Below are 26,695 nucleotides of genomic sequence, written 5' to 3'. Positions count from 1 at the left end.
CCAGAGCATGCACATATTTGGATGGATCTGGAGTTTCTATACATCTGTTCTTTTCTTGGCCTTATTTAATGTCAAAGCAGGTTTTTGGGACTGCAATGGAAACACGAGCTGAGGATAAAGGGAAAGTTCACCCAAAAATAAAAATGTTGTCATAATTTACTCACCCTCAATGTGTTCCAGACCTGTATTCATTTGTTTCTTCAGCTGAACACAAAAGAAGATATTTAGAAGAATGTCGGTAACCAAAGAGTTTATGGACCCCATTGACTTCCATGGTATTTTATTCTGAAGCCAATGGGGTCCATCAACTGTTTTTATACATAATAATATATGAACATACTATACAATTATACTATAATTTTTTTATAATTTTTATTTAATTAATTTTGTATGTGTACTGGAAGCTTCACCAAGACGAATTCCTTGTTTATGGCAGTAAATTTCATTCAGATTCTGATTATTATTATGATAATAATTTTTTTTTATATAAAATTACCAAATAAAATAACTTTAAAATAAATCACACACACACACACACACACACACACACACACACACACACACACACACACACACACACACACACACACACACACACACACACACACACACACACACATATATATATATATATATATTAACTGAAACTTGAAATTGTGGTTCAGCAGCTGCTTCAGTCAGTTTGATATATTACATAACTGAACTCATATGTTTGTAAATACAAACACGCCGCATGCCTGTCATTATAAGCAGGTGCAGAATCTCGTTTGAAATGAGCCAATGGCGTTGAGCCTCTTGACGTCTTTAAACTACTTTAAACCAATCAGGTGAGACGTCGACAGCAGTCATGGTTGAGTGACTCACCGGCACTTTCAGCCAGTGAGAGACGACTAGTCAAGCTTGGGTGACGAGCACTCCTCTCCACGTAACGACACGGATCTGAGGGGAATCATACATGCCACTTTCCTTTCGTTTTTACGGCCAGTTTTGAATTAAAATGACATGATCGTCAACACGACAGCATGTATTTGATATCCTCATGACTGCGAGTCGCTATAAGAGATGAGAAAAGCGAGGAAGCGACTGCCGGCGAGCGGATCGCAAGCGTCTGTCAGGAGACACGAAGGCAAGTTACCGGTTTCGGTCCATTATAAACTTACTGAATGTATGAGGGAAATCAGTTATAATGTCACTGACTGTGCTAGAGGTCCGTTATGATTTCACTAAGTGTGCGTGCGATCCATTAGAAAATCATTAAATGTGTGTGTGTGTCACTGAACGTGTAAGAAGATCCATTATGTTGACACTAAATGATTGATTGATTGACAGGTCCAGTATGATGACAGTTGTTACTGTTTTGGTGTCATTGAATTATGATCCTTAATGTCACATCAGTGAATACGAGATTCATTAGAATGTCATTGTAATTAAAGGCCTATATGTGGTCTAATTGGTATAAATTATCTTTTTTTAAATATTAATTTTATTGAACGTTTTGCATTAGGCTAATTCATGTTTTTTTCACCCTCTAAATCAAATAAGTTATTTATGCAGTTCATTGTCACTCTGTCTGTGAAAGCCATCAAGACTTCAATCATGGTTTAGTTCCTCATGTGTAGTTTTGTATAGGCTAATTCTTGTATCTATCTTTATATGAAGTTTTGGCTACGATTAATGAAGTTTACTTTCCGCTGAGGTAAAAGTTAACGTTATTTGAGGATGTCTGAAGACTTTTCTGATTTGATTTGCCTATAAAGACTGTGTCAGATGTCGTCAGACAAGATAAAATGTTCATTCTTACACTGATTATTAACTATTTACTCCCAGTGTTCATTTTGCATCCCACATGTTTTGTGCTTCATCTGCAGAACAATTGCCCTGGAAGAAACAGAAGCTGCTTGATATCCATCAGGCCCTGAACTGTGACCCCGTGGACATCGAGACCCTGCGGCGGGCGGCTGCGAGCGAAGGCGGGTTGCTGACGGATGACATTAGGAGGAAAGTTTGGCCCAAACTCCTCAGTGTCAATGTGTACAGTCTGCCTGCCAAACCCTGTAAGTGTGTGAGTCTGTGTGTCTGGAACGTGCCACAGAATCTTCAGTGATGTTTACTTTTTCTTATTTTCCTCTTTTAAAGCCAAAGATGTCCGAGAAGACCACAAAGACTACAGACAAGTGGTGCTCGATGTCAGGAGGTCAATGCGGCGCTTCCCGAAAGGTCAGAATCTGATTTATCAGTCAAACAACATGACAAACCATCACATGATCACATGACAGACTCAGTCTGGAGAGTCTTGACACATATATCCAATCAGGGCTGAGTGATAAACCGGTTGAGATTTCTCTGTTTCTCTGCCTGTATAAATTTGGGTCTTCTATGCCATAGAAGTTTACAGTTGAAGCGTGAAAAAATTGATTTGACAACTATATTTTTCATTGCAAATTGCATGATAAAAAAAAAAAAAGACAAACTGTGTTAATTCACTTGTTTCTAACATTATTTTTACTCCTTCCCCCATTCTATTATCTTGAATAACAACTTGAAAACATTTTCATTTCAGATTGTAGTATCAGTATAATATAACAATTTGAGTTCAAATCAGTGTTTAATATATATATATATATATATATATATATATATATATATATATATATATATATATATATATTTTTTTTTTATGTATACATTGATATATATATATATTTATATTTTTATATATATATATATATATATATATATATTTTATATTATATTATTCTAGTTAATTGTTTAATTGATTTGACAGCACTAATATTTATATATATATATATTAGTGCTGTCAAATCGATTAAAAAATTAACTAGAATAATCACATTAAATCACAAGTTTTTATACGTTTTTAATATATTTTATAATGTAACAATTGCTTTAACTGCTTTACTCCCGCGTGTCACGTGACCAGAGTGTAATAGCAGCCTTTGTGGTTAAAAAACAAAAACAGTTTCATCATACAGGTTTTAAGAAGAATAAAGGAGACTTTTGTCACATCATCATGTCTGTAGGGTGTGTTTGACCCTGTGATAATGGAATAATTCATATTCTGCCCTGCTTTTCTAAAATGCCCCGTTTTGCTGTTGATGTAATGGTTCTCAGGCATGCGTGTGGACGAGCGAGAGGTTCTCCAGGAGCAGCTGATAGACATCATCCTGGATGTTCTGAGGAGAAATCCTCAACTGCACTATTACCAGGGTTATCATGACCTCGTGGTGACCTTCCTGCTGGTGGTGGGAGAGAGGATGACCATCGCGATAATGGATAAACTGTCCAATCATCATCTCAGGTGAGTAAACCGGACCTACAGCTGCACCATTAACCGTTACAAGATCGATTCAAACACCCACGGGATCTCAGTCCTAAATCAAAGTGATTCGGCTTAATGTCTATTAAACCTTTGACAAGTACGATCACAGTGAACTCTCAAATCTGCGTTCTGAGGGAGAGAGATACTGTATACAGGTATGAAACAGTCTTTTCAACCACATTTCTGTCTTACAATAATTCAGATGATCACAGAAGTACTGGGATAAAAGTTTATAGTTCAGATATAATCACTTATTTCTATGGGAGTGATCAACATAGAGTAAATCAGCTTTTGAAAGTAACATGACACGTCAAATAAAGATTGTATCAATTACATTGTTACACCAGTAGGTGTTTTTCTCATCCAGAATCATAGAGCTCTAACCTGACCTTATGTTCTTCCCTACCTAATCCTGTTTATAATGTTTTGCATTGTTTCTTGCGGCAAATAAAAATGTGTATTACCATTTTCCACAAATGGATATTTTTGGATTGTAGATCAGAAACTTGACTGATAGTGTGATCGTTTCTGCAACATCTACGTTTATGCATTTGGCAGGAGCTTTTATCCAAAGTGACTCCCGTTTCTGATGACTCTGTTGTCTTCTGTAGAGCTGCTTTACAGCTGGAACTATTTCTGTTTCATAACTGATGGGTTTTGCAGCATCGACACTGTTATTGAACTGAATTGAATCAAAGTTATCTTTTTTTTCTTCTTTTTCTTCCTTTTTAATCTGATAGTGATAAATATCAATAAACAATGTTTGTTTTCTTCTGTTGGGAACTGCAGGGATTTCATGGACCCCACCATGGACAACACAAAACACATCCTGAACTACCTGATGCCCATTCTGGAGCGAGTGGACCGAGAGTTACACGACTTCATGATAAGGTACACTCGATTGTGTAATGCTGACTAGTGATTATCTGTGATTGATCATCTAGAATATGCACTTACGAACGTGGATCAATCACAGAGATTACATTAGATAAACTACAGAGATTAAACACTAAAATTGCTCTAAATTCAGATTAGTTGAGGCATAGTATTACTTAGTATTAATGAACATTGCCACTACTTTATAAAAGCAGTAAACCAACCAAGGCCGTCTTTAAGTAGATTAATTGATCTGTAGGTTTGATTAAAAAATGTCTTAACTTGTCGTAACTTTCATAACCAGAAGTTTATCCTCCAATCAAAAAAAGTCTCGCCTCTAAATAGGGCAATTTATGCATCTTTACAGTTCAAATAACACACATTTTTGTATGGAAACATTTTTAAGCAAGCAGGAGCTTCACATTTGTTACTTATCCTCTGGAATGATTGTGAATGATTGAATGAAAGTGTGTATAAACTGAGGGACAAGTCAAAATAATTTTGTGTGGTAATCAACACTACAACAGATCCATGTCATAGGTAATCCTGAGCGTCTGAGGGTAATGTCGTTCCCTGTCCTGAAGAGGGCAGCAGAGGGCGTCTTTAAATGTGCAGACAGAGCTGTGAGGGAGTGACTCCTGCTAACAGGTTTATCTCACACTGTTATACACTGACTGAGACTATAAAACTGCTGAAATCTGTGACATGAATCTCAAATGTCTACGTTTGTTTCCAGCAGCTGTGTGTGTACACTGAATCAGGGGAGAGAAGGGGAGTAGGAGTGTGTGCTGATGCACAGTGATGTTCGGTTCGCTTGAGCTCTGACAGTTATAAAACTGATTTCACCGCAAGGACACACACACACACACACACACACACACACACACACACACACACACACACACACACACACACACACACACACAAGCTTTATGTAATATTCTCACAAGAGACTATTGTGTGTGTAACCCTTCATCAAAGTCACTGTCACAGGGCTCAACATTTGTTCCGGTTGGGCCAGATTTTTACTTCCCTGGTCAACATTTTAATTCTCAAATTTTTTTTATCTGCATTATTATTATTATTATTATTATTAATAATGTCAGAATTATATATATATATATATATATTTTACAACAAATAATATATATTTATTTTACAACAAATAATTGTTCAGCCAGTAGAGAAAATGTGTTTTAAATGAATAGGCAACATTAGTGAGAGTTTTTTGAAAAGTAACTAGATTTCTTTTCCACTTTATTAAATGATTTATAATAAATAAATAATCTTTTGTAAATTATAAGACTTATTTTTAAGCCTAAATGCATAATGTTTAGTCGATGTGCCTCTACTCTGGAATTAAAAATGAATTTTATTAACCTATTCATTTGTTATTCTTCTAAATTTGTTTGTATTTATCTTTATTTTTTAAAGAAAAAAAAGAATAGGTGTTAAAAAGTGTGTGTGTGTATAGCTTATCTTATCTTATATATATTTGTTGGTATGTTACTGTTATGATAGAGCTGTTTTGTCGATGTTTGTTTTCTTAGTCAATAATAAAACTAAAAAAAAATCAGTAAAATATCAGGAGATGAAGTCATAGAGTGCAGAAAACACTAATGGTTTGTTTGCCAAATTCAGCCTGTTTTACAGGAGCGGCTGACTGTTAAATCAGTCTTGCAATATTGATAAATCCTCATCTAATGTTTGCTAGCTATCATGCATATATCAGCAGATATAGTTAAACCTCACAGAAATTACAAATATTTAAGATATACAAGTTGTTCAGCAACTATAAGATAGATCGTAGAAATGTAAGATCTGGGGCTGAAACTCACACACACTGACTGTATTTATCGCTGAGCTCTGTGTCAGACAGTTTAAAGTGGTGTGTATTCCCCGCACGCTCTCAATGTCATCTTGCGGTTTTAGCTTTTGACAGCCATGTGTTGTTTATTTGTCCTTTGCAACCTGATGCATTAAGTTCTTGCCGTGCGACCATCTTGTTTATGTGAGAACCATTTGGTTTGACAAGCCAACAGAATCACTGATATGTGATTCATTTATGACATCCCGAAAGTGTGTGTGTGTGTGTGAGTGAGAGTGTTCACATAAACCTGTAGCTCTGCATTGCGTGAGTCTTTCCCGGCTCTAGTTTGTAAAAGCAGGTTATTTATAATGGCGACTCATCTAAAATGTAGAGAATAAGAGGTTCCTCATAAATATTGCATCGGCGCGTCTCGCCGCAGTGCCGGTCCACAGGTTTAATGGTGTTGCTCACTCCGGTGCTGTTGCTTTTGCTTTTATGAATCTTTCCAAACAAGTTAATAACTTTTAAAAAGCCCTAAAAAAAGAAACGTTGCTTTTCCGTTCCCGTTCGTGCGTCAGTTTCTCTGCATTTACCGAGCTCTCAAACATGGCCACTGTCTTACAGAGAGAGCTTCACCCGATGCGAATCATGACGATTGCTATTGTCCCTGGTCACGCGGAGAGTTTTATTCCCGTCTGGCATGTGCTCGTGACCTTGCAGCACATTTACAAGGCAGAGGAAAGCCCGTTAAATTGCTCGCATGGAATATCAGTGACTGTGATTAATGAACGTGTCAAACATGCGTTCCTGTGTGTCGCACATGCTAAATGCTTCGGCGGGTTTTAGAGGAGTTTCGGGAGAGCTCTGCTGTGTCCTGTCATGTTTGAATGTCGGTTTCACAGATTAGAGGCTCTTTCAAAAGGTCATGTTTACTTATGCCGGATTCATGCTCGATGTGACGCACACAAGCGTATGGATGAATGCAAGTTTGTGATCACAAACCTCAGGGGGTCAAATATATACTACCAGTCAAAAAGTTTGGGATCGGCAAGATTTTTTATGTTTTTATGTTTTAAAGATTTTTCATGTTTTTAAAAGAAGTCTGTTCTGCTCACCAAGGCTGCATTTATTTGATTAAAAGTTAAAAAAAAAAACAGAAAAAAAAAAAAAAAAGTAATATTGTTAAATATTATGACAATTTAAAATAACTGTTTTCTACGGAAGAGGATTAGGGCCAAGCAATAATAAAAAAATAAAACCATCTCGAGATTAAAGTCATTATAATGCGAAATTAAACTCGTTAAATTTAGAGAAAAAAAAGTCGAAATACAATCTTGAGAATAAACTCATTAAATATCGAGAATAAACTCATTTCGACTTTTTTTCTCGAAACACAACGACTTTATTCTCGATATTTAATGAGTTTATTCTCACGATTATTTTGACTTTTCTCGAAATTTAACGAGTTTTTTTCTCGAAACAACGACTTTATTCTCGAAATTTAATGAGTTTATTCTCAAGATTGTATTTCGAGTTTTTTTCTCTCGAAATTTAACGAGTTTTTTTCTCGAAACGCAACGAGTTTATTCTTGAAATTTAATGAGTTTATTCTCAAGATTGTATTTCGACTTTTTTTTCTCTCGAAATTTAACGAGTTTAATTTCGCATTATAATGACTTTAATCTCGAGATGGTTTTATTATTTTTTATTATTGCTTGGCCCTAATCCTCTTCCGTAGTTTTCTATTGTAATATATTGTAAAATGTAATTTATTCCTGTGATCAAAGCTGAATTTTCAGCATCATTACTCCAGTCTTCAGTGTCACGTGAAAGTTCTATTTCATTTATTTGAATTATAAATGTCTTTACTGTAACTTGATCAATTTAATGCATCCTGACCCCAAACTTTTGAACGGTGATGTATAATGTTACAAAATATTCTATTTCAGAGAAATGCTGTTCTTTTGAACTTTCTATTCGTCAAAGAATCCTGGAAAAAAATATGTACACAACTGTTTTCAACATTGATAATAATAATTAATGTTTTTTGGGCATCAAATCATCATATCAGATCATGTGACACTGAAGACTGGAGTAATGATGCTGAAAATTCAGCTTTGATCACAGGAATAAATTACACTTTAAAATATATTCAAATAGAGAACAGTTCTTTTAAATTGCAATAATATTTCACAATTATTATTATTTATTTATTTATTTATTTATTTTGTGCATTTAAAAAAATAAAAAAAATAAAATGCATCCTTGGTAAGCATAATAGACTTCTTTAAAAAACATTAAAAATCGTAACAATCCCAAACTTTTGAGCGGTAATGTATATCCAAATAAATAGAATCGACAATAGATTGAAGAGAGAGTTTAACCAAGATGGAAAATATCATGCAAAAGATAATTAGGTAATTTGTACTTATAATATGTAATTGTTCAGTTTGAGCTGATGATGTTGATTATGCTGATCATTGGTCTCTGTGTTGCAGGTCTGAGGTGGGCACGATCTTCGCCCTGAGCTGGCTGATCACATGGTACGGCTACGTCTTGTCAGATTTCCGGCATGTTCTGCGGCTCTATGATTTCTTCCTGGCGTCTCACCCACTCATGGCCATCTACTTCGCCGCTGTGGTAAGGAGAAGCGTCTCTCTCTCTCTCACTTTAGTCAGTCCATCTCCTGCCTTTCAAGGACATCGAGGCAGTGCTGCGTTCTGACCTTTTCAGTGTTCGTGAGAGAGAGGAGGACTGAAGTGTCTTTTAAAACTATTTTTAACTTGACCGGGCATCCTAGAAATGCTGAAAAAGCTGCTTTCACACATTCAAATTAGGTTTGAAAGTAATTTGAATGTGTGAAAGCAGCTTTTTCAGCATCTTAAATACAGCTTTTCAGCTTTTAAAAAAAATCTTAGATACACTAATACGCATTATTACTGGTAAGATATCTCTGACGCATCCGCACCAGAAGCTCTTCAGTTTCATCTGTTCAATTTGACAACGTTTATTGTCTTCTGAGTGACAGGCGCAAGGGGCCGTTCACATTGAATGCTTTTAAAAATGCGAGACGCTGAGTAGTATAGAATACAAATGCTGGGAATCAATATGAGCATTGCATTTTTAGGAACGTGAGACGCGACGCTGAAAAAAGTGGCCGAGACGTGATGCAACAGTTAAAGATGAAAAATGCCCGTCTAGTTCATGTTTACATAGAAAAACAGTGAAACACAAAAATGCATTCTGGGTGAACTGGCCCTCACTGTAAAGAGCGCAGAGTCATTGTGCCATCGCAGTTTCGACTTTATGATTGGCTCAAAGCAGACTTATTATTATTATTGTATGAGCTCATACTGGATATTTTTATTTCTCACTTCAACTATTTATTTCAGTTAGTTTCCATGGCAACACTTCTAATTTTCATTTAAGATTTTAGTCTAACATTTATTACTATTTATAGTGTAGTATTATTTAAAATTTAAATATGAAATTATAAATATTAAAATATGTTGTTGTTGTTATTATTATTTATTTATTTTTAGCTTTCATTTATTTTATAGTAATTTTAGTACTTCAACTTATTTATTTGTTAATTTTTATTTAAATATTAAATAATACATATATAATAATATTTATCATTTATTTGTTTAATATTTTATTTAGCTTTCATTTATTTTAGTACTTAAGTTTTTTATTTTTAATAATGATAATAAATATTTATATTTATTCTTTATTTATTTATAATCACTTATTTTAATTTTAGTTTTAGTAATTGTTGTACTGTTGCAAATGACAATTACAAATGATGCTTTTGTAACCAACTGAGATAAATAAGTTTTTATCTAATATTTATATAGTATTTAATTTAATTTACTGAGATTTATAATTGAATATAATTTCTTAAAATGTCCTGTTTGATCTCTTTTAGTACTTCAACTTCAACTTTTTATTTAAATATTAAATAATACATATTATTATTAATATAATCATATTTATCATTTATTTGTTTAATATTTTATTTAACTTTCATTTATTTTAGTTTTAGTAGTTTTAGTACTTTAAGTTTTTTTAATAATGATAATAATAAATATTGATCATATTTATTCTTTATTTATAATCACTTATTTTACTTATAAATAAATACATTTTTATCTAATATTTATCTAGTATTTTATTTCATTTACTGAGATTTATAATTGAAGATAATTTCTTAAAAGGTCCTGTTTGATCTCTAAACTGATCATTATAAAATAATGAATTTGACTGTAACTCTGGGTATATTTCTAGAAAACCCTGAATGTGACACACATCCGTTGAACATTAAGAAGCTCTCTTCCCAAGAATAGCTACTCTTTTGCTAGGAAGAATAGTTTGTACTCTGCGACGACAGCAGAACTGAACGATCCTCCGTGTGCTGTTGCCCCTCAGACTCTACACAAGCTTTTGTAATCCAGAAAGAGGATGTTGTTTACCATGTTTTGCCCTCGTATTTGTTAATTCACGTATTTAGGCGATAGCTAATTCATCAGCACAACAACAACAAACCTCTTTTCCAAAAGAGAGGCAAAGAATCTTCTTTTATTTTTCCACTCCTTCCTCGTCTAATGCGAGAATCGAGGGCACTTTGTTGTAGCGGGATCGGTTAATTAAACAACTCTAATGAATTCACCAGAGGTTTGTGTGGAAGAGGCTGCGTGTTTGTGCTAGAATCCTTTAAACGCGGCTCTTTCTTCTGTCTCCACGAGCGGCTCCCCTGTCAGAGACAACGGGGCCGGGGCCGTTTGAAGTCAGGATAAGAAAGCCAGCCGGAAATGTAGTTCATCCCGCATCTTAGGTAGTTCGCCGACCCCGACTCGGCTCTGGACGGCTCTGGCTTGACCTCTGCTGGGATGAATCTGACCGGGCGTGAGGAGGGTGTAGTGAACATCTGCCAGCTGAGCTTTACTTTATGGTTATGGCTGAAATCCTCATTGTTGTTTGCTCATAAGTGGAGGAAACAGTGGGATTTTTTAAGATCCTTGCACACCCAGATTCCTGAAAATAAGTCATAAGTCCAACTTATTTTAGCAGAAATGGGAAATTGACACAATTTCGGCTAATTCGTCTTTTCTGTAAACCTTTTTCTATATGAATTTTAAATAACAAAAATCATTCAAAGTTAATATTTTTGTGTATTATATATTTTTTATTTTTTATTTACTGCATTATAATTTGTTTTTTTTATGATAAACATAATTTTTTATATTATTTATATATAAAAAATCCACACAATGTTTTTTTTTTTCAATCTTATTTAAGTATAAATTGAACAAAATCGACTGACTTTTATGCTTAAAACAAGAAGAAAAAATATATATTTGAAAACCGTAAAGCAGCAAATAAATAGGGCAGAGTTTGGGTTCAACACATAGTTTTGGGAAAATCCTTCAATCCTTCAGTGCTTTTTCTTGTTGTAACCTGATCAGACCTGAATATCTCTGCTTATGAATATCTAGTTTACATGATACTAGTTTATTGTTTTATTATATATTTTATATTTTTGAAGTTATGAACCTCAAACTTCTTTGATTCAAAACCTTGCCTACTTGAGTGACTTTTCTCTTCCTCAGAAGTGTCGTTTTAACATCGTAAACATGACGTATAGTTGCGCAAAATCAGTCGATCAGATTAAATTGTCATTTTTGTGCATCAGTGACGGAACAGTGGGCGGTACGTCTGACTCTCTCTCTCTCCCTCTCTCTCTCTCTCTCTCCCTCTCTCTCTCTCTCTCTCTCTCTCTCTCTCTTTCTCTCTCTCCCTCCCTCTCTCCCTCTCTCTCTCTCTCTCTCTCGCTCCCTCCCTCTCTCTCTCTCTCTCTCTCTCTCTCGCTCCCTCTCTCTCTCTCTCTCTCTCTCTCTCTCTCTCTCTCTCTCTCTCCCTCTCTCTCCCTCTCTCTCTCCTCTCTCTCCTCTCTCTCTCTCTCTCTCTCTCTCTCTCTCTCTCTCTCTCTCTCTCTCTCTCTCTCTCTCTCCCTCTCTCTCCCTCTCTCTCTCTCCCTCTCTCTCTCCCTCTCTCTCTCTCTCTCTCCCTCCCTCTCTCTCTCTCCCTCCCTCTCTCTCTCTCTCTCTCCCTCTCTCTCTCTCCCTCTCTCTCTCTCTCTCTCTCTCTTCAGATCGTGTTGTACAGACAGAAGGAAGTGAAGAGCAGCGAGTGTGATATGGCCAGCGTTCATCACCTGCTGTCTCAGATGCCTCAGGATCTGCCGTACGAGGATCTGATTGGTCGAGCTCAGAAACTCTTCATCAGCTGCCCGCCCTCTCTGATGACCCAGTCTGCAGCGCTGCAGTCATGCAACATGTGAGACTCTCAAACACACTCACTTTTACAAAGGTGTTTTACGTCTTCAGTTAACAATGGAAAACTATTAGCAAAAAATTATCATTTAATTTATTTTATACATATATTAATACTAGTATTAGTGCAGAATGATCAATCAAAATCTCAGCATGGCTTAGTGTGATTATGACATCACAAAGGCTTCAGTTTACCATGCGCTGTGTGTTTCAGAGTGAGACGCTGCTCTGTGTCCTGCTTTTACACGTGTGCAGCTGAAGATCTGCTGGTTTCTGATTTGTTATAATAAAGGTTTATAAACCTGTTGCCAAAAGGAGAAGCTTTAAATCTCCCTGGCTGCATTTTCCAGCCAAAATGGTTTAATGTTTGAAAATAAAAAAAGTTAAAACTATTAATTTCTTGAATATTGGTATTGTACTCTTACAGTTGTACAGTTAAATAAAACTTTTTTTAACGTTAATTAATATTTTATATATATTTTTTATTAAATACAAATTTTTTATTATTATTAATTTATTGAGTATTAATAAGTGTATTTTTTTACAATTATACAGTAAAATAAAGTGTTCTTTTTATTAAATAAACATTTTTTTTTTATTAATTTCTGGAGTTTTAGTATTGTCTTTTTTAAACTGTTATACAGCTATAAAGCGTTATTTTTATTAATTCTTATTTCAAATTCTGGAGTCTTTTTTTACAATTATACAGTTAAATTACATTATTATTTTATTAAATACAAATTAATTTTGTATTATTTTCTAGAATATTCTACATAATATGCTCCTTTTTAAATATAGTAGTATTATCACAAAAGTAATACATTTCTTGTTTTGTTTAATATTTTATTTAACAGTATTATTATTATTATTCTTGTGTAGTCATATATAATCACACTATGATTTTGCTTTTAACAAATTCGGCAGCTTTACAAATAAGCACAGTATTTCACATTTTAATTCACAATACAATTTGTATCAGAAGAATCGCTATTGATTTTTTTTTTATCCCCAAATAATTCAATTTTCGATTGATTTTCACTATACACATCGTTTCAAAGCAGATTTACAGAAAATGCACGAGTCCACATTACAATTTAGAGTGATCTGTTATCAGAGGTGACTGTCTAAGTTATGCATTTCAGAAATGTACATTATGCAAATCACAGTTTGCTAAAAATTTATTCATTTAAACAATGTAATAATTTAAGGCAAATAGTTTAGCCCTACCTAGTATACAAATAACATACCAGTTCTAGTGCTGTTATACTGTAGGATTCAGCACACACACACACACACACACACGTTTAAACTAGTCTTTGGCCCTGAGGGGTGTTGGTTTCCACCTGTGTCCATCAGGTGGAGCTATTGAGAATGATATCACGTCCCCTCTGTTGCGCCCCTGTTGTGACGTGAAGGACGCTCAGCCGGAGCTGTCTGCGTCTCGGCCCTGTGTGTCTAAACACTCGCTGTCAGTCTGCAGATTGCGTTTGCAGATGCAGGTGAAGCCACTTTAATGATTTATCTCTCACGGCAGCGGGAAACGATTCCTCCGGCATTCAGCGGGAACTGAATTCAAGTCCCTCAGCGCTGAAAAAGCCATCAGAGGGGAGATCTGTCTTGTTTAAGATCTCCCTGCGTCTGCTGTCGCCTATGAAGATTAAGAGAGAGAAGAGACAGAAATGAGAATAAGGAAGTGGCAGAAATGAGAGAGTGATAGAGAGGGGCAGTGAGAGAGCGAGAGAGAGAGAGAGACGGGAATGCGTGAGAAACAATGTGTGAGAGAGATATTAACACTTAAATGAGAAAGATGTCTTTTTTTTCTCTTTCTGCCTGTCTTATGCAAATCAGTCCTGCAAAAAGTAAGCTCCGCCTCTCTGGGTTATTAATGCGCTACCCTAATTTGCATAACCCCTCCCCCACCAGCATCTGTGGCCTCACTGAAAAGCGAAGAACATACGTGTGTGTGTCAGTGATATGAGCAGCCTGTCGCGAGGCCGTGACCTGTGACCTTGATCTCTATTGTTCTGTGTGACCCTGTGGAGTGCTGTAATGAGGAGTGGCACGTCCTCCCTAATGGCTTTGACCCCCACATGTTCTTCATTAATACCCCCTGCACACACCCTCAGGCGTGACACCCTGCCCTCTGCTCGCACCCGACTTCATCAACGCAGTAAAATTATATTATCACGAGACTGATGCTCTGATCTCATCTTTCGGTGTTAGTTAGCGCTGCCTGTTGCGGGTTTGAGTAGATCACGCATGTTCAGGAAAGAAGAAACTACAGGAGAATTTCCAAGCATCTATCATGTGTTTGTGTGTAGGTTGATGGATTTAGAGAGCTTGTGGATTGAGGATGTTTGTGTGCAGGTTGTTTCCTTTAACGGTGACCTTGTATCTCACAATTGCGTCTATTTTTTGTAATCGCAAGTTGCAACTTTATATCTCCCTTTTGCATCTACCTTTTAGAATTTTTTATATCTCACAGTTCTGGTTTTATATCTCCCAAATGCATCTATTTTTAGTAATTGTGATTTTATTTAATTTTTTCTCACAAATCTAACTTTCTATCTCACAATTATTATTATTATATATTTTTTTTTTACAATTGCAAATGTATACTTTCCAATTGCGTCTATTTTTCAGAATTGCAACAATATACCTCACAATTCTGACTTCCTATCTCCCAATTGCATTTTTTTTGTAATTGTGACTTTATATCTCTTAATTCTGCCTTTATTTCTCCTAATTGCATCTGTTCTTCTCACAAATCTCATATTTGCATCTATTTTTTGTAATTGCAACTTATATTTCACAGTTTTAACTCAAAATGTTTCTGTTTTTGTATCCCACAGGGGTTTTTGATTGGTCGGTGGGTATGTGTGCAGGTTAAAATCAACTTGTAATCAAAAATAATTTTCATAACTCATGTTTCAGGTCTTATTTTGAATGATTCATGCATGTAACTTAAAAAAAAAAGAAAAAAAAAAAGAAGTGTAATCAGAATCTTTCATAAACCTTTTCAGATGATGTCGTCTAGGCCACACGGGGTATTCGATTATGTATTTAACTGAAAGCTAAATACTTCTATATTTGACTGCAAACTTGCATTCGTTTCAAAACCTTAATTTAAAAACATTTAATCTACACATATAGAGATACAGATCCACAGTTCAAAATCTGCCACACTTAATTGAAAGATTTCTGTAAAATGACTGACATGTTGAATAACACTACGGTGCGTCCGACATCTCAAACTGTCTGAGTAGGGACTACGTTTGAGTTGGAATTGACTGTGTGACCATTAAAATACGTATGTTTTAAATGGAATTAATATGAGAAATTCGAACTTACTACATCCGCCATGTTGTCATTATCATGTGACCTACAGGCATCAGTTGCGTCGCATCACTGCCATTCATAAATCCTCTCCTGTGGCATCATGGGACGGTAAAGTGTCCATCGAATGTGCACTTCAGAAATTTTGCCAGAAGTAGTAGATCATCCAGGTACTTCTCGAATACTATATAATAGGGAAGTATGCGATTTCGGACACAGCGTCAATTTACACATCCACCCAGAGCCAGTCTGAACCCTTGAGCACATATATAAAGCTTTCGCATACTTCGGAAAGGCCGAAGAGAATCATTCAGTCTGTTGCATGTTTTATTGCACATGATTTCTGAACCCCACAACACTGCACATTATGGTTTATTTGACATGCCTAATTCAGATCACGGAGCGCTTGATGAGCTAATGAACTAATCAGTCAAATCAGGTGTGTTAAATAAGGGAGATCTAAAATGTGCAGCGATTTATCGATATGAACATTTTGTCCGATACCGATAACCGATTATTCTTTATATTTGAAAGCCGATAACCGATATATTGGCCGATGACTCAAAATCCAAATTCTTATTTAATTTTTGAGAGCCTGATTACAAAAACAAAAGTCTCACCATTAAAAAGCCTTGTCCCAAAAACACAATTATAATGTTCTCATGTGTTATGTAGCCGATATGACACACTTGCGCTGCACATGTTGCACTGTACCGTATTTTCCTTTTTTACAGTGATTTCAATCATATTAAAACCATCATGTTGAACAGTGCACATCTGAAGTGTCTCAGCTGAAGGAAATAATCCATTATTTATCGGCTTTAATATATCAGCCAAATTTTCTTACTGGGCCGATAACTCTAACATCTAAAAATTAACATAATATTGGCCGATACCGATATGGTGGCCGATACTGTATATCGTGCATCCCTAAAGGAGACGTGTGGTCATTTGTTTGATGCATGTTGCGTATTTTTTTTTGCTGGGTTTTTAATCATTCTTCTGAGAACCAAAGTCACAAATTCCCAGACTACAATGAGCTCTTCTGAGGGAAAACGAAGCGCTGTGAGTGAATGCGTAGAGGCTATTGGACTTTTTTTTTTTTTTTTAGACCTTCAGATCTTCGTGATATAGGAACGTTTAACCTCCACCTGTAACTTTAATGCGTTTTTAAGAGCGTCCAGTAAGCAAAAGCCTTCGGTGCATCACAACATGCTTGAGCGAGCAGCTCATGGTGAAGTGACAAAGCGCCAGCACTTATGGGTCATCAGGACATCAGGGCTGATTCACAAAGGCCTGCAGAGCACACACACACACACACACACACACACACACACACACACACACACACACACACACACACACACACACACACACACACACACACACACACACACACACACACACACACACACACACTCTCACACAAGCCGAGTGCAGACTGATGGGTAATTGGACGTACCATCTCAGCAGCAAGTGTCTAATAATAGGGCCATCATGCGTGTTAGATGGAAGGACGCATTGAATTAGAGCATCCCACTGAACTGTGTTAACCCATAACGTCATGACAGCGAGAGAGAGAAGGGTTTAAGTATATGCTGTAGAAGCCAATCACAGGCTCCCCGGGCTGTAATGGTGATCAGGTTTACAGGCATGTTACACTTGTAGGAGAGCAGGGGCAACTTTAGGGTCAGTGCATATTAAGCGCTTAGTTTGGACATTTGCAGAGGCTGTAACTTTATTACTTTAATGTTCAACGGTTTTGGGTCTGTAAGAGTTTTTTAGTGTTTTTGACAGTAGTCTCATATATATATATTAGGGGTGTAACAATATATCGTGTCACGTTATATCGCAATACAAAAATGCATCAATACAGTATGTATTGTGTATAATTCACCCAAAATGATCATTTCTGTGTAAAAAAATTCAAGTTTTCAGAGTTTTAGTGTCAGTACTACATTAAGCTACTCTAAATAATGCTGAATATAATGTATAATATTTGCCAAATGTCTGATTTTAGCAGTAAAAAGTGGCCGTCATTATTTTAAATATATCTAGTCAGTGAAAGAGTGCAAATATTTGTCTAAAATAATTCTGTATTTTCCGCTTTAGAATCATGAATATTGTTATTCTGGCGTCTCTATTGTCCTGTGCTTTGGGTTTCCAGCACCAAATCCAAGTCTATTCATTTACACCCACAATGTAATACCAAATTTAGCATTTTAATCAACAGTTAATTTTTTTTTGTTAACCTTTTATCATATGTCTTGGAGTATCGCAATAATATCGTATCGTGATATGTATCGAATCGTGACATGAGGGTCTCGTTACACCCCTAATATACACATATAAAATGTTTGCCCTCGTATTTTATGCACTAACACATGTGCATGTGAACAAGGCTCTCAAAGAGGAGGAAGATGAGGATCGGATTTCCGTGAAGACTGTGGAGTTGTGATGGTTTGACTGAGTGCAGCCGTGGAAATGTTCTTCCAGCGTAAACACATCCATCATCTGCTGTATCTTCTTCACCACAGCAAGAACAGATTGAGCAAGAGGAAGAGGGTGAAGGAAAAACAGAAGAATGATGTGACAGAGGTCACACAATCTGCTGCTTCTGAGAGAGGAAACGGTAAAATTAGAAACTGTTTTAGAGACAAGAGGGAGGGAGAAAAAGCGATCAAAGACCGTCAGACGAGCCACCTTGAAGAAGAGCGCAAACCAAAGACGAGGATTCATCTCTGAAGACGCAGGAAGAGAGATTCCCTGCAGAGCTGATCACGTTAGGAGTTAAAGGGACCGTTCACCCCCACACAAAAAAGATAATTCTGTCATTATTTGCTCACCCTCGTGTCCTTCGAAACCTGTATATGCTTTGAATAGAATCCGTGTAGAATTTTCTCCCAGTTTTTGCCGTACAACAGCAGTTAGTTTCACATCTGACAAGCTCCACAAAGTACAAACACACACACAAAAAAGGACCATATGCAAACCTTGTGAAGCTCTGTGTGAGAAAACCATCAAACAAAGTTATTCTTCACTCCCCATATTCACGAGGATCAGTTGTGCTGGCACTGATGACGTCAAAACCTGGTGCAATGCAACTAGACCACAGTTTTGCAAATGAGATTTCAGTAAATATTGTACATAGCAATCACTTTAGGGTTTATATACTATTATATTATAGTTTGAGATATATTTTATTTGTAAATGTTTTTTGTTTTTTTTAATTCCTTTTATGTCTATATAATTTTAATTAAAGGGGTCATTAACTGCATTTTATTTAATTTTATAGTGTTCTTTTAGGTCCACTTATAATGTAGCAAGATTTTTACATCAAAAGCATCGTCATACAGAAGTAATAAGCTACTTTCTATCCTGTTTTTGACCCTCTCTTGCGAACGATAGGCTTGCAAGTAAGCGGCCACTGCTATGATCGGGTAACAGTTCTGCATAATCAAATATCTTTCGCCGTCTCCCTGCGATTACACGTGTGGAGATGTTTTGAAACTTCCAATGTTGAAATCCGGTGAAATTCAGCCATACATGTTTAGATCCTGAATCCGAAGACAAACCTGCACCTACTCCAATATTAACGATCCTCCAGTCTGTGACAACGTTGGAATTAATCATCTTTATTTATATTAATTCTTTACTGTATTTTTATCACATTATATTAATGTTGAAGCGAAGACAGAAAGGTGTTTATCTCGTTACATAGTTCAAACATTTGCCAACTGTGAAACATTTATGCGTATTACATATGCTTTATACATCTTGGTTGTGGCTAATAAAGTTTAAGTACTTAAACTTAACGGTTTTTCATGCAAACGAATTATGAATGAATGTACCATCGTTTGCTGGACTGTCATTCTTATGTTCATCGTTCATGATTTTCTCAGCAACGTGAACTGTGCCTTGTTTAAGTGCTGAATTTGCAGCAAAACCAAGTGAACAGTGTCTTACTGATGCGATCTGACTCGAACTACGTTAAAAATAAAGTTCATCGAATCGTGGGCGGGGCTAAAGTGGCAATGATGTAGAAGTAGGCGTTGACCTTCTGCGGAGGCGGGACTATGTCTATGACGTCACACTGAGACAAAATCTGAAACGAGTTGTTTTGGCAGCTTGGTTTCAATAAAAGCTGTTTTGGACTAATACTTTTTTATAGTACAATGACCTCTTATATGTCAAAAGATCAAGGACAATTTGATTTCTCAATTCATGACCCCTGAGTGTCACCGCCCCACCGGTGGGCCCACAGCCATTACATATTTATAACCGTAATATCCTATACTAAATCTAAACTAATCTTGACAAACTATATATCATTTGAAAGCTTACAGTCTATAGTTTTCATATTTGGTGTCTGATTATCAAAATAAATGACAGAGGAGACATAACTTATCAATTTGCAACAAGAATATTTTCATATATGGCGTGTTAAGACCTTTATTTTGAAATAGTGTTGAACATGAAAAATCATGAAAGATTTGTAGAAACCTCAGTTTATTTTCATGCCAAGAGTTCAAGAGATAACATCCATTAATTTTTTTTTTCTTTTTTTTTAAAAAGGTCTTAAAATGTTTTAAATATTAAGAAAAGAATAATAGATTCACCATTTGTGATACAGAGGCGAGCTATAACGCACATGCGTGATATTTTTATCGGTTGAACTCATATAAAAATCTGCCAAACTTCCCATAGTACTTCTCAAAAGGATGTCTACTTCATAAATTGTTTGAAAATTATGGATATATATGGTTCAGATCACTGAAACCATATAGAAATGGAGGCGCCCTTATATGGGCAGTAATGTCTGTTTGTCACCTAGTGAAAAAGTTTGGTACTGCGCCCAAACAAAATCTTACTGAAAGCTCATTTTTGTAGATGTCAACCTAAAATTTGAAACATAACTTGTTCAGAATTTTGGCTTTGATTTACTTGCAGTTTTAGAGTCCAACATGTTTTGAAAATATTTATTTTATGTAAAATATGAATAATTACATTTTTACATTGTACATTTTCATAAACTCAGACTTCTATAACTTTTTTTCTGTTTCACTTTCTTAATTTATTTCATTTCTTCAAAAAATCTACCAAATCTTCTTTAAAACAATACCAATTATGTATTCCAAAGCATTCTTGAATTACAACAATGTAAGTTTGGAATGTGCTTTTTCATGTCTATGCAAAAAAGGTGTGTGTGTGTGTGTGTGTGTGTGGGGGGGGTGACACTTAAGGGGTTCAGTTTAAGTGGAAGTACTAAAATAACTAAAACTAAATGAAAATGAGAAACAATAATTGCACCTTACGCAATGCTGATATTTAATGTCAGAAGAGCTGTGACTCAGTGCACGAGTTCTTTGGTGCTTTCAGTAACCCGACTGATGAACTGTTGCTGAATGGAAAAGAGCGGCGTAAAGATCCTTCCCAAAATCCTTTCATTAGAGGTTAAGGCCGACGTGAGTGACAGCGCTCCGCCGGGCCGGCGTCACCGCATTATACTGGGGTTTCGTCAGCGCACACCACTGGCTCTCCCGGGCCTTCCGCTGGTAAAGGGAAAGTTTAAAAGTTAATTGCTCTGCTGTTACCTGTCAGCTATTTCCAGCAGTGGCGCATTAGCTGTAGATACTAATGAGAACTGGGGGAGGCAGGAGAGAAAAAAAGCATAAAAACGAATGAAGACTTGGAGACGCTGAGCCCGTCAGCGCCTGCCTATGGTGTTTCTCACACTTTTTCATTAAATGTTGAATGTATTTCTGCTTGTTTTATTATCTTGAGTGAAAGGCATTTGCATTCCATGTTTACTATTCTTCCATAGAGACCGTAATGAAATGGAATTGAATATTTTATGATTTTTTAATGATGTTTTTCTTCTAAACTGTCGAGAGAAAGTCTGCTTGGTGTAGCCCTCAGCATGGGCTCCGCAGGATTTGGGAAAACTCCAGAAATGAGGATCTATCCGATCAAGACTTGAGGCCATGCCTCCGCTCTCATTCCAGTTCCCTCTTTCTTTTGTTCTGATGATTCACCCAGTTATTCTTCTCTTGCTGTTGTTCTCTATTAAACCAGGCGTCTAATATGCCCTTTTTGTCGGTCGCTTGGTTTCTATTTCTGTCGTTGAATCTCATTGGTCCACAATTTTCCTGGTTTAATTTTTTTTGTGTGTTTTTTTGATGCATGTTATTCTGAAGGAAAACTATTTGTTTTCTTATGTTCATGTGGATCAATTTGGATCAAATCTGTTTAATTGGATATGAATTTTGTGGCTTCATGCACCATTTCTCTTTCAGTGAAGACAAAAGTTACATGACACTCAACGTGTGTCTCATCGTGTGTCTCGCCTGGTTAGGATCCATTAACCATTAAAGGTCCATTAACACTAAACATTATTCTTGACGAAAACATTCAGACTAAATCATACAGCATTTATAGTTTATAGCATTTGTTGTGTTTGCAGTATTGCTAATGTGTGTAGGTTTAAACCAGTGTTATCAGGAACTAAAACAAAACTAAAAATATTCAAAATAAACATTTATATTGATTGAAATAAAGTCAAACATGAACAAAAATAAAATGTATAAAAAAACCCTAACTTTTTTATTTCAGTTGGACATTTTTTTTTTTTTAAAGACAAAAACAACTTTGAAAATGTTTAATGTCCATTTAGTTTCAGTTGAAGTACTAAAATGACTAAATGAAATGCAGTGAAAGAAAAAAAATTATAGAAATGTAATGGCATATTTTAAAAAGGCTGATTAAAACACAACAAAATGACAAAAACTTTTTAAAATTAAAACTTACATGGAATGAAATCAAAATGACAAACTAAATCTGAAATAAAATGTATAAAGTAGACCAAAAAAAGTAATAAAAATGACTAAAACTTCAAATAAAATTAAAATGTAAATATAAAAATTCAAACTATTAATAAAACTATAATGTGCAAAATAACAAAACACTCAACAAATTGACTAAACCTGTTAACTAAAATGAAAATGCAATATATAAAAAAAAATGAATAAAAAAAATGAATAAATACTTAGCATAACAATGATACTAAAACACCACTCTTGTCTGTTTCTCTCTCCAGAATCGCCATCAGCACCTTTACGGACTTCCAGACGTCCACGCTGATGCAGCGTCCAGACTCGGTCCTTCGCCAACAGAAGCGCCATGAAAACCCACCAGCCCTTCCCATGAGCCCCCAGCCAGCGAACACTAACCAACTCATCAAGATGGCAGTGTGGGGTCTGTCCGCCACGCTAGGGGCCGCGGCGCTAGCTGTGGCCCAGACCGCCATGGACTGGGCACCTGAGTTCCTGTCCCAGATCTTCTGACGCAAAGCGCCTCGTTCTCGTCTGCCAAACTGACATTCGCAAAATATGTGTTAAGTGGTGCGAAACACCCTGAGAAAACAGATAAATAAGCTGTGGCTTATTTATTTCCGAACCCTTTCCTGCTTTTCTTATTTATAGATTTTAGCCGAGCTAATATTGGGGAAGTGGGAGGAGTCAAACGAGGTTTTTGTAATCATAAGCACTTCTGGATGTCGTTCCATCAGCAGAATGTCAGGGAAAGTGCTCTGCTAGGGCATTCAGAACAGCAGCAAGAGCACAAATTATTAAAAGGCTGCTGAACGCCGTCAGTAGTGAGTGAAGCTCATTAGAGAAAACGGGTGAAGGCTGAAAGACCACAGAGACTCGCTGGTGAACGCAGCACTTTAGACAACTAGTTTATTCCAGAGTGAGAACGCTTGCACACATGCTTTCAGGTTCAGGTGTTAGATGTCATCTGAGGACCCCCTGACATGAGTTATACATTGGTTAACTCATTACACTGAAAACATTTACACAGTTTCCGGTGACTTTATTTTACTGTGTCCTAATATGTTACATGTACTTACCGTAGTAATAACAGTAAATTATACATAATTACATGCAACTAACCCTCAACCAAACCCTAATCCTACCCTAACCCTATAGTAAGAACATGTAGTTGCTTAATATTACTCAGTGCTTAAATATATAATTACACTGTAACAATGACACCTTAAAATAAAGTGTAACCCAGTTTTCACTCCCAATTACTGGTACATTTCAGAAATAATTACAAAGAAATGATAAGTAACATTGAATTAAACATACAAAATCTGAAATTTTCCTGTAAAACTAACTCCAATAATCTTTGTTAATAAAAATAAAAACTCCAATAATCTATAATAAAATAAATATTCCAATAATTCTCCAAATAATACTCTAACAACCTTTGATAAAAATGAAAAATCCAATAATACTCCAATCTTTAATAAAAACAAGAACTCCAATAATGCTCCAATTAATATGCAAATAATCTTTCATAAAAAAATATGTACTCCAATATTACTCCAAAGAAATCTTTAATAAATTAAAATCCAATAATACTACAACAATCATTTAATAAAAATGAAAATCTCAATAATACTCCAGTAATCTTAAACAAAAATTAAAACTCCAAAAATCTTTAATAAATTTAAATCCATCCAACAATATTTAATACAATTGAAAACATCAATAATACTCCATAAAAATGAAAACGCCAATAATACTCCAATAAAGCTCTAATTAATACTTAAATAATCTTTTATAAAAATAAAAACTACAGTAACACTCCAATAAAACTCCAATTAATACTCCAATAATCCTTAATCAAAACAAATCCTATAACACTCCAATAATGCTCCAACGAATGCTCGAATGATCTTTAATAAAAATGAAAACTCCAATAAGACTCCAATAATCTTTAAAATGATCATCGGATGCAAAATTCACTTTTATATGGTGTTTGCATATGAATGTGTCTTTGCAGTGTGTCCTTTTTTTTTTTAAAGCTCAAAAAGTCTAAACACTCAATTATCAGGCCGTTTGGATTTTCTGAGCAATATGATGTCATAATGCTCATGCTCCACCCACGACCACTGACGGACTGTCCCGTATTAGCATATTTCCTGTATTAGCATATGTCCCGTATTAGCATATTCCCGCCCTCAGCCCTTTAGGAGCTGTTTTTGAGGAGGTAAAGTGCTGTTGTTTTACACGACCATCGAGGAATTTTAACCAAAGTATGTTACAAACTTTACATAAACACCCTAAAGAATCACACCAACTTGTGGAAAATGGGCATCCGATGACCCCTTTAACGAAAACTCCAATAATCTTTGTTAATAAAGTTAAATTTATAAACTTAAAATGAAAACACAATAAAATGAAAAGACAAATTAGAAACTTTAAGTACTAAAAATCCTGAAACTGAAATAAAATTTGATGGACATTTTTCCTGATTTTCCTACTTTCGCCGTGCCTGTGATGATATGCTGTTTGTGCTGAAAAGCAGTGAGCCGCAGCAAAACGGCCAAAGATTTCATTCACGTATGCATATAGACCAAACATGAGTGAAACATGGTTCTGCATCTCCATGAGCTTTATCCGTCTGCGATCAGAAGTTACTGTAAGTCACTGGCGTTTATGCATTTGGTTTTTAGGCAGTAAATGTTTCAGTGCGCTTAAACGAGTGTACGTACTGAAGTGTGGAGTGGATTGAGACACACCCCGTGCTTTTTAAAGGAGTTTCTATAGGAAATGTTAAAGGCCTTGTGGCGTATGAAGCCAAACGTCAACAGTCTTAAAGATTTTGTGATATAAAAATCCATATATGATGACAGTGTTATTAATGTACCAATACAAAGTTCCAAAGCAAAACACAATATGTTGTTGAGTGTCTGTTTTTAAAATCTTTATTAATTTGCAACTGGTGTAGGATTTACTTTTAAACAGTTTTTGCTCAGAAACTGCTACATTTCACAAATAATTACAAATAAATGACAAGTAAATGAAATGAAATTAAACAATTTTTTTTTTTTTTTTTTACGTACTCCCAATAATCTTTGTTTTATTTGCAACTTTGAAAAATCATAGTACATTTGTCAGGTTTGTTGTTGTTGTTTCGAAGGAAATTGACTATATTCAACTGGTCATCAAAAATTAAATCTGAAGTATCATAAATACAGATTATATTAATTGATTTGGCAAGAAAACATGCTCAATTTATGCATTTGGACTTGCTTTATATAAGTTATTTAATTTATATTTAAGTAGAAACGGTAAGATCCATTGCTATAGTCATTAAAATTTCATCACCTTACATTCAAAACAGACTTTAAATACATTTGAATGCAAGGTCTTGGTTATTATTTGATCTCATGCATTTTAAAGTTCATTGTTGAAACCGCAGACACTGTTATCAAAATGTGTTCGTATAAAGACCGTGCTTCTAAAAATCCTACAGTCTTTTGTTTTTGCTTCTTTTCGAGGCTTAATTGCGAGTCGGATCCTCCTTGAATGTTTGTAAGGCCAGGGATTGATTTCTAACAAGGCCATATTTAATATGACATCAATAAAGAATTGGAGTAAAGTCCATTTAAGAAACGCCAGAAAACATGCCTTGTTTTGTTCACACCAAAATAAATATGGCGTCGGTCTATTGTGACTATTAGTAGCATTATATTCCTCTTGATCTTCACTTGAGCTCTGAACTTTGACAGACTGTGAAGTCTTCTATAAAGAGCCATGCATGTCTGTGACAGTCTTGTGTTCACAGAGAGAGCATCTTGAGCCGACTCCAGGACTGATGTGAGATCTTACACAGCTGTGCCACGGGTGTTGATGAGCGCCTGCTACCAGACGGTGCCCTCGGCCCAAAATCACCACTGCCAAAACACAGGATCAAATAATGTGAGAAGAAGTAAGTCTTCATCCCAGCGACTTTAATGTGTTTTTAATGTGATTCAGACATCCTCTGAGCGGATCTGAGTGGCTCATGAAGTTTGGTGTATCAGAGTCAAAATTTGGCCAGACTTGCTTTAATGCAAATTTATTTTGAACCAAAGTGCAATTTTTTTAAGTTTTTTTTGTTGTGTTTTTAGACAAAGAACGTATTAAGATGTTTTGAAGGAAAAAAAAT

General features: G+C 35.6%; 1 protein-coding gene across 2 annotated transcripts; it reads left to right on the top strand.

Moving 5' to 3' along the window:
* Positions 1-899: 899 nt before the first annotated feature.
* LOC309510602 (TBC1 domain family member 20) lies at positions 900-25,009 on the top strand. 2 transcript variants are annotated; one of them, XM_082185468.1, is made up of 8 exons: positions 900-1,126; positions 1,869-2,054; positions 2,137-2,217; positions 3,133-3,319; positions 4,130-4,231; positions 8,525-8,666; positions 12,178-12,362; positions 22,791-25,009. In XM_082185468.1, exons 1-8 carry the CDS (start codon positions 1,063-1,065, stop codon positions 23,035-23,037), a joined length of 1,194 nt encoding a protein of 397 aa, XP_082041594.1. In that variant the 5' UTR covers positions 900-1,062; the 3' UTR covers positions 23,038-25,009. The 2 variants fall into 2 exon arrangements, with proteins under 2 accessions (XP_082041594.1, XP_082041595.1); XM_082185469.1 differs by lacking the exon at positions 22,791-25,009 and adding an exon at positions 12,573-12,774.
* Positions 25,010-26,695: the final 1,686 nt, after the last annotated feature.

Source organism: Leuciscus leuciscus (assembly GCF_965113295.1).
Source record: "Leuciscus leuciscus genome assembly, chromosome: 12".
Classification (NCBI taxonomy): domain Eukaryota; kingdom Metazoa; phylum Chordata; class Actinopteri; order Cypriniformes; family Leuciscidae; genus Leuciscus; species Leuciscus leuciscus.
The sequence above is the reverse complement of the archived record's forward strand: the minus strand, read 5'-3'. Positions and strand labels throughout refer to the sequence as shown.